The sequence below is a fragment of the Phalangium opilio genome, unplaced genomic scaffold (genome assembly GCF_054372755.1).
Source record: "Phalangium opilio isolate 3A_F unplaced genomic scaffold, DU_Popi_V2 ptg000101l_1, whole genome shotgun sequence".
NCBI lineage: Eukaryota > Metazoa > Arthropoda > Arachnida > Opiliones > Phalangiidae > Phalangium > Phalangium opilio.
In genome coordinates this window covers 5,519,353-5,529,160 of record NW_028324204.1, presented here as the reverse complement: position 1 = coordinate 5,529,160, position 9,808 = coordinate 5,519,353, and the positions used below count along the sequence as shown (strand labels likewise).

Sequence of the window (9,808 nt, the reverse complement as noted above, 5' to 3'; positions counted from 1 at the left end):
GGTCTCCTCGGTCAAGCAGACATCAACTTCATCAGTTAGACTTGCTTTATCCTTCCTAGCTTCAGCACTTTTTTTGTTGACATGTTTCCATAGCCCTTATAATTCTGCTACAGGCTCTGCTTTGTCATTCGCGGTTTCTATGCTATGGTCGATTTGAAATTTGCTAATTTCGCTTTTTAAAAGTCCTTTGACTCGTTTTTTTTCTTCTTTGAAAAGGAGCACATCTTTAAAACGGGGATCCACAACCATAGCGATTAAGTAAAGCTTGTTGCTTCTGAAGTCAGGAAAACGGGCTTTTAAATTCTTCAGGTATAAATTTGCTATGTCTTGGCATTCATGTTTTCGATTAGTTGCAAATTTAATCATTTCTTAAGAGATGTAGTGTGAGGCTGGGAATACCATTGACATTGTTGGATAGTCATCAGCTGATAGATCTGCTGTTGCAACTTCGAATGGCTCTAAGACATCCATAAGGCCTTTAAGGTCTTTCCATTCAGAAGGGGATATAATTTATATATTGTCCATATTAAAGGAAAGTCAAGTAATGAAATTTCTTAATTCCCACATTCTTTGCATCATATAGTAAGTGAAGTTCCATCTAGTTGAGACATCTTGAATTAGGTTCTTGACTTTGGATCCACCTTCTTCTTGTGCTTTATTAAGCAATATAGTAGAGGGACCACTTCTTTTGAAATGGCCTACAATTCCCCTGCATTTGGCCAAAATAGCACTTAATTGTAGTTTGTTGACTTTAAAGCTATTTATGTCATCTTCAACACAGAGTTGTAGCGTGTGACAAAAACAGGAAACATGGTTCCATGTCGGTTCATCTCTTATGGACTTCACCATGTTTGCAGCATTGTCTGTTGCAATGTATATTGGAATCTCTCCTGAAAGGTGGCTGTCAGGAATGAATTTTGCAATTAGGTTCTTCAGAGTAAGTCTTATGTTAGCTGAAGTGTGGTCCTCGTAAGGCATGCAAGCGAAAGTACGAATAACGGGGTCAAAGAAGTGCGTCATTAGGCTCAGAAAATTATGGTTTGATCGCGATTTCCAGAAATCCGTCGTCAATGAAATGCTTTCCACAGCCTCAGGCTTGAAGATTTCGTCAACTTCTGTTTTCAATTCTTTCAGCATCGTCTCATAAAGCTGAGGAATGACTGAACGGGAAAATGTTGTTCGCGAAGGTATATTGAACCTTGGTTCTAAAATGTGAAGATGTTTTAAAAAACCTTTGTCTTCAACAATTGAATACGGTTGAAAAAATATGGCAATCATTCGGCCAATAGCATTAGTTATTTCTATAGCCCTTGGGTGGGATTTTGAAAATATGGTGGTTCTCTTAAACGCCACCTCTAACGTTGGTTGCTTGGTTGCGGTCTTAAACTTCTCCTTTTCCAATTGAAGTTGCTTGTAAGAGTCTTCATGCTTTGCCCGAATGTGATTCCACATGCTAGACGTGTTTCCAACCTTGATTTTAAGTTACACATCGCAAATACTACAGATGTAATCGTCACCGGATTGATGAAGGTATTCCCAAATCTTACTCTTATGTCTTTTGGGTTTTTACTCCTAACCTCCTGTTAATTCTTGCCCGATTTCGGAATAACCAAATAGCAATAGAGGCAGATATTGAAAAGTCATTTCTGCAAATAGCTTTGGATGAGGAAGATAAAGGCTACGTAAGGTTTATCTGGTACCAGGAGGAAAATGATAGTTTTAAAATAGGCCATTACATAACCCTTAGAATGACGAGAGTACCCTTTTGGGTTACTTCAAGTCTCTTTCTGTTAGTGTGTACCATTAAATACCACATACAGCGAGCCACAGACCTACCAGATCTAACCAGAAGGACTGTCATGGTTGAAAAAAATCAAAACACTACCAACGTAATAAGGTATTGAGAATAACAGCCTATTTATTCCGAGTCACCCACAACTTTGGAAATCCAAACAAAATTACAAGGCCAGTTAGTGCGGAAGAATTACAAAGAGCAGACATAGCTTGGATAAAATCAGTACAGACCTTAGAATTTGTCACGCTTAAAATATGGAGTGTTAAGATATTAATATTATTTCAATTCTTTATATACGTTATTACTATGAAAAAGTTAAAACTCTTAAATCTCTTCTTGTTAAATTTAATATTAAATTTATGAATTATGTTTGTTCAATTTAGTAACGTTTAATATTTCCAAATTCTCTCCATCATAGTGTATTATCATTTTTTGTTCAAATTTAGCAATGTTTAATATTTCCCAATTCTTTTCATCAAAGTGTATTATCATTTTCCTAAGCAGCGGTGAAGGAACCACTTGTCGACGCCAATGTATAAAAAGACAGAGACAGTCACGAAAAAGGGAGGCGCCGAACAAACCGCGGCCCAGTACGAGCGAATGATACGTACGGTCCGTAAACACTGGACCAAAGTCGCGCAGTTTATATTTTCTTTTTATTGCTTAAATAAAAGAAGTCATTTAACATTTGAACCCTTGCGTACGTAAATCACACCAATCTACCCTAGATATTCTTTATGCTAACCGTCAAGAGGGAATCAAAAGTATTGAGTGCAGAAAAAGGGTTATAATTTAAAATAAATTATTGCGTTACAACTACACTGTAACTTTTCAGTTATTCAAAGTGATTAAAAAATATTTCATTTTTTGGTCGAAAAACTAGCAAAATCAACGTCAAAAATTGACAACAATTTCAACGCACCTGTAATGGGCCAATATAAGATTATGATTAGGTTAAATAATGACTATTAAAACATCTCTTAAATTCAAGCATAAAAAAGAGAACATTTATTTCTATTACAGTTGAGTCATTCTACATAAACTACGCAGTTATCGCTCACATTGTTATTCTATATATAATGTACGTCGTAACGTTTGTCTGTTACATATAGGGATGAGACACATACAGTTTCGGACATAAGTACAAAGTAGCGCAATAGTTGGATACTACATTTCTCTTTTCATATAGAGAAAACGTTCTAGAACACTCTTAGAAATTGCTGTTCAAATACTGTTCTCTTTTGAACAACGCAGTTCTTTCCAGAACGATTGCTGTTCAAAATTGTAGAATACTGTTCTAAAAGTTCTCGTCTGTTCTACCTTGAACTAGCAATAAGTTAAGAACAACACTCAGTTCTTGCTAGAACGTAGTGCAAAATCTAAGTTCTATGTCGACCAGCAAGCTGTTCCACTAAAATAATAATCACCTCTGTCTTAACCTTGTTCTGGGTGGCACAACTTGTTGTTCTTAACAGAACGGCCATTTTAATTATTTATAATAATTACATTACATTTTGCAGTAGTAATTTATGGTGTGTTTCGAAACACAAGGCAATATATATTTTTTGTTGATGATTTTGCTAAGAAAGCTCAATTGCATTCTTCAACCCATTAACTAAGACAAATCTAGAAGGCGCTGTCATACTACATTAATCTGTTCAAGTCTTTGTTCAGGTTGGTACAACTTGTTGTTCCCAAATAAGAAGCGGTTTAAAATGAGTGTATTCGAAAAATTATTTTTTCCGCGGTACATCTACGCATGCGCTTCTACTGTATTTGGCGTTTGGATTTTTGGCTTGGTGCAAACCGATTTTTAAACGACCGTCCAGAAAAATGTCTTTCAAAGTTTCCCTCTTCTTTCGCGTCGGGGGGGGGGGCGGGGTAAACCACGGAGAGAGACATTTATTTAAGCCCCGGTATTTTCATTAGGATTATTCCACCATTTCTAGCTCCGCCCCCCCCCGACACTCATACGTTGAAGGGCTTGCTCTTATAAAAAAGGTTGCCTCAGTCGCGATTCGCGAGGGTAGTCAGGTGACTTAGGTCAACTGTTTTTTTAGTATAAGTTTTTCGAAGATAGGCGTGCAGCGTGCTAGAACTGAGTCTTTAATTTGTGTTGCTACGGTGGTAAGGTCGAAGGTTTTTGTGTTCATCACAGAAGTCTAGCTTACATATATGAACGAGGTAGTTTGCTAAATTTCGGTATTTACGCATAACTGAACATTTCATCACCAATCATAATCAAGAACTCGAAAGTATAATTTACGAAGCTCCAGCCTACAAGGCATGTTAATAAGGTAAGACTAGTTATACAGGGTGTATCTGAAATGAACGTAGGAGCGGAAGTATATGGGTTCCTGGGGCCACTATATGGCGAAACTGTGGTATGACATTTTGTCGCACGCCAACCCAATTGGAAGTTACTTGAACCTCACACTTGCTAGTTTGCATTAAATCACAGCATTTTGACTTCGTCTAAAACAGTAGGAAATAAGTTCAAGATAGGATGATTATTGCAAATTAGTGGTTGCCAGCTAAAACAAAAAAAGCCTCAAGCCATAGAGTCAATTTTTAAGGAGTAGAAAGTTGTACAGTTGGTGACTCATAACGAACATCATTGTAAAACATGTTACGATTAGTTTGTTGAAACAACTGACCGATACTAACGGGAAACTGACAGCGATTAGTAGCGGAAACTAATTAGGAACACCGACATTATGCTTCATTCTTCAAACAATCGAAAGGTTGCAAAAGCGTTCATTTTGGTTTGTGTACAAGACTACATATCCGGTGACATCTTGTTTCCATTAAATTAGCAAAGGTTTAAAACACTTTGAACGTTTAAAAGAAGAACCATTTTACCGTTTTTATTGGGAATTTTCATAGAATAATTCTAAGGAGTAAGAATGTACATTTCCTTATGGGTACATTACATTGCATCTCGCATTGCACGTAGGTCTCCTGTCGTTCTCAACGCTGGCATATTGCTACCAGTTAGTAAACGTCATTAGTCTAAAGTTTTAGGGTGGTCTGCAAATTACTATAAAACGTTCGCTTGCTACGATACTTCAATCATTTCTCTCACAGTTTCTTGTTCCACCATCCGTATTTAATTTGTTTTGACTATGGCTAGGCATACTATGAGTGAGTATACAAATATGTTGTTAGCACTAGGATTTCCCCAAGGTAATGCAGCAGAAGCCGTCCGTGTGTACGCCGAACGCTTTCCAAACAGATTGCGCCAACTGGACTACCGCGTTGTACTTGAGGCTGAAAGAAGACTTCTTGAAACAGGGCAGTTGGCTGTTCTAGGGACTGACTGAGGACAGGAACCGCATCGGGCTCGAGTTGTGAGAGAGGAGCACATTTTGGATGCTATTGCTGACGATGCAACTACTAGTACGCGGCAATTAGGAGACAGGCTGGGAGTGTCCCATATGACGGTTTGGCGAACTCTGCATGCTGACGATCTGCATCCCTACCACTATCTGCGGGTACAGAAATTGAGACCGGAAGATTTCCCCCGTCGTTTTGAATTTAGCCAATGGCTTCTTGCACAGACCGTGGAAGATGATCAGTTTTTAAACCACATTTTATGGTCAGATGAGGCTCAATTTTCAAGACGGGGTGTAATAAACATTCACAACCTTCATATGTGGGAACAAGAAAACCCTCATGTAATTCGTAACGCGTCTTTCCAACAAGAATGGAAAATAAATATTTGGGCTGGAATAGTCGGGGACACTCTTGTTGGACCCTTCATTCTTCCACAAAGGCTAAATGCTGAAAGAAATCTTCATTTTTTGCAAAATGAACTTGATGATGTGTTTGATGAAATGCCACAGTGCCAGCGTCAAAATCTATGGTTTCAACACGACGGTGCTCCACCCCATTTTGGCCTTCAAGTCAGAGCACATCTAAACGCAGCCTTTGGAAACCGATGGATAGGACGTGCTGGACCAACTCCCTGACCAGCAAGATCACCCGACATGATACCTCTTGATTTTTTTCTTTGGGGTCACGTCAAAGCCTTAGTGTACGCGACAGAAGTTCCGGATGTAGACACATTACATCAACGAATCTTGGTGGCCTTTAACCAAGTTAGACATTCGCCGCATCAAATCACAGCAACCCAGCGCTCTCTTATTCGCCGCGCTGAACTATACATTCAAAATAGTGGTGGACAGTTTCAGCAATTTCTTTAAACGAGATTTGAAGAAAAGTTACATAAGAATGCAACTGGTTACTGAAAGTTAATCGTGTAGGGACGTAGCTAAAACGTCGTAGATTCGCATGGGGAGGTTCCTCCTAAAGCTTAGTACGGTCTAAATAGGGAGATTGTCTGCAAGGTCGCATGTAATGAATTCTCGCTTCGTTCTCGTACTAGCTCTCAGTTAAGTTTTTGCATTATGACTTAAGAAAGTGTCGCACTTATGGAACATATGCTCGTACTTACACCAACAAATACTATTGTTTCTGTCATTACCTGCACACATTAAAGAAATTCTGTTACTATCCTATCCAAACACTATTTGAATTTCGCCAATAAACATTTCGTCTGAACATCTTGAAACATGCACTTACATTTAGTTCCTTACGTCAGTTAAGTTAGTTTGTCACGCTCACTTCCGACTTTAGACGTACGCTGTACCAGGGAGAAGATGTGTCACCTTCAATCTAGGCCTTCCAATTACAAATTGGTTAAATAACATTCCAAGAACGTACTCGTAGGTGGAGAATCTCCATTTTCGGAATACCAAATCAACAAGCAATGTCCGGCGTTGTCGTAACCTTTAACTCTTCATTCTTATTCTCTTAGTTAACCGACTGAAAAATTTACTAAGGTTTAATCGTTTATTAATTTTTTGCGAAGTTTTTTCTTAGTTTTAAGTTAACCCTCCACTTTTGGTTTTTTCTCAATTTTTCTTTATTTTTATTTGCGGTCATCCGTTCGGTTCCGAGGTTAAGAACGAAAATTTCTTCTTAAAATGTTTCTCTGCTATTACTTTTGGTGGTACCTCGTGATCAGTGTAGGCCAATCACGAGCCTTTCAACCCTTTCTTGAACAAGTTAGTAGTGTGTGCTCGTGAGAAAGAATGCTAGGTTTCATGAAGCCCACTCCTAAGTACGCTATTCAACATAGCGTACCTAATTTGTTACGGGTGAGGCCCCAAGAAAAACGCCATTACTCCCTCACTGTAATTTTTTGGAGAAAGGAATGTTCCCTTTTTTGGTTACTTTGATCCATAACAAATTTTATTTCGTTTTCAACATTTAGGTTTCTTCATTATTTGTTAATTTTTATAAGGATTAAATTTTACATTTTACTGCTCAGTTTTAACAGGCGTTGCCCAACATCCCATCCCAAACATTCGTCCACTAACATTTATTCACGAATACCGATTTCGTTAAGTTGCAACATTAACCTAATCTTTAAACTAAATGCAACCTTTCGGTTGTTTGAAGAATGTCGGTGTTCCTTATTAGTTTGCGCTACTTATCGCTGTCAGTTTACCGTTAGTATCGGTCAGTTGTTTCAACACACTAAATCGTAACATGTTGTTTTACATTAATACTCTTTATGAGTCACCAACTGTACAACTTTCTACTCCTTAAAAATTGACTATAAATTCTATGGCTATGAGGCTTTTTTGTTTTAGCTGGCAACCACTAATTTGCAATAATCATCCTATCTTGAACTTAATTCCTACTGTTTTAGACGAAGTAAACATGCTGTGATTTATGCAAACTAGCAAGTGTGAGGTTCAAGTAACTTCCAAATGGGTTGGCGTACGACAAAATGTCATACCACAGTTTCGCCTTATATTGGCCCCAGGAACCCAAATACTTTCGCTCCTACGTCCATTTCAGATACACCCTGTATTTCTTTAATATCCTCATAAATGTTATAAATAGACCTATATGCAGTTCATAAATGTTGTAAATAGACCTATATGCAGTTCATAAATGTTATAAATAGACCTATATGCAGTGATATGCACTTTCGGATCATTTTTGAATCTGATAATTAATGTGATAGTTGATAAAACCATTGCCTATCATTTTATCGATTTTGATATTGATATTCGTATCTAAAAAGGGGGATGATAATGTTTTTAATCTGAGAATGATAAGTTAACAAATCCTTAAGAATATTTGATAGTTTTTGAGAATATTTGATTTGATTTTAATTGATAGTTGATTCATAACGAGCTTCGGATAGTTGATAGTTTATAGTAAGTTTTATGAGATATAGTTAATAGCTGATCGAAGCGGTAAACTGACTAAAAACACCTAAAGCATTGGATCCCCTTTAAAATAGAGCATTTTGGCAGCAAGGCCAAATCTAAACTTGAATAGACTAGTGGCGGTAGAGAGGGGTGTAAACAGTGTATCTCTCCCTCTGGGCGCGCTTTTTTAAGAGGGGATACTGTACGCGCCCGGTATGGGGGATGACACTGAGCTAAGAGATAGAAGGGTATGACGTTTGCATACTTAGAACCGCCACCACTCTATAGGCCGGCTTTACATAAAATATTCATGATGCCGGGGGAAAAAGCAGGGACAAAGGGAGTTCCTACCCTCCCGCCAAGGAATTTATAGAAAGGCCTATTATTTTCTTCTCTTATACTTCAAACCCCCCCTTTACGTTGCTTATACAAGCGGAGCCCGCCCCTTCTTAACTACTGCGCGTGCAGCATGACGATGGGAAAGTTTTCTACGGTAGACAATATACCAAAGGAATGAACGGCTGTTACTTGAAACTTCCCGCGCTTCCACGATGCAGCCTGCAGGTTTCCACCGGCTAAGCCCTCTTTTATTCAAATATATTATTTATGTTTCCATGGAAAACTTTTAAATTCTTGACTCTCGGTTAACGGGTAGCAGACCAGCAGGGAGGGGAGGGGGTAGCGTAAATAACTTCGCTTGCAGCTGCTGGCTGGCGCTGTCTACATGTTATTTTATTATGTTAAACGTCAATTTTGATATTGATATTTCGCTTTCTTCTTTGATATTTGAAATAGCATAGTGTTCACAAAAGGGGCAAGAGAAATTCCCTCCCCAATTGGCTAGCTTAATCCTTACTTCAGGGTTGCCAGTAATTTGTGAGTGCATCTCAGGTTTGGATCTGAATTGAACAGAACTATAAGCCTTTCAGTCTGTTGTAGATAACTGTTGAATTGCACTCACAAATGACAGGCAACACTGGCCTGAACACTATGAAAGGGGAGAAAATGATGTGAGAGTTAATTTGAATTACTCAGCTGAAGTTTGATAGTATACTTGATAGTATTTATAAAATATAAGAGAGAGAATGAAAAGGGAAAATAGACTGGTGGCGGTAGAGAGGAGGGCGCTTTGAAAGAGGGGATGACACTGAGCTAAGAGATAGAAGGATATGACGTTTGCATACTTAGAACTGCCATTACTCTGTAGGCTTTTCTATAAATTCCTCTCGCGGGACGGTAGGAACGCCCTTTATCTCTGCTTTTGGAATGAACCTTGTTTGTTTGTCTTTATTGTTGGTCCTAAACCGAATGGTCTCGAATGTACCCAAATCTACCTCCCCGCATCCTTTCCCCTGATGCTATGCTATGATCCAGCGTTAATGGTGCTATAGGGAGAAAGCAATAGCCAGGGACTTTTTCGAAACTTTCCATAGACCCCAGACACCACCAATCTCAATAGGGTTTGGGTATCTTCCCTTTTTGTAAGTTTCTCTTTATGTAAATTATGGAAAGGACTATTGAACACGAAATTAATTAGCTTTTAATACTAGATACAACGCATTTATAAAGAATGGAGAGAGGACATTTTACGTGCTCGATATGTGGAGTAACGAGGCTTAAATTATCCAATTATTTATCTCACGTGAAAAATCTTCATTTATCCTCTCCTTTCTTCGAAATAACTTGCTCAGTTAGTGGATGTGAATCAACATACAAAATATGCGAACTATTATTTTTACGATTAACGTAGTGTTAAATGGGGAAGGTAGAGTTTCTTTCTTTA

General features: G+C 38.2%; 1 protein-coding gene across 1 annotated transcript; it reads right to left on the bottom strand.

The window, feature by feature from the left end:
- Positions 1 to 537: 537 nt before the first annotated feature.
- On the bottom strand, positions 538 to 1,452 carry LOC149631027 (zinc finger BED domain-containing protein 4-like). Its single transcript, XM_089851219.1, has one exon. The coding sequence runs from the start codon at positions 1,450 to 1,452 to the stop codon at positions 538 to 540; it is 915 nt and encodes a 304-aa protein (XP_089707345.1).
- Positions 1,453 to 9,808: the final 8,356 nt, after the last annotated feature.

Excerpts from the sequence above, each read along its gene's own strand:
- LOC149631027 (XM_089851219.1), bottom strand. The coding sequence starts at position 1,452 with ATGTGGAATCACATTCGGGCAAAGCATGAAGACTCTTACAAGCAACTT.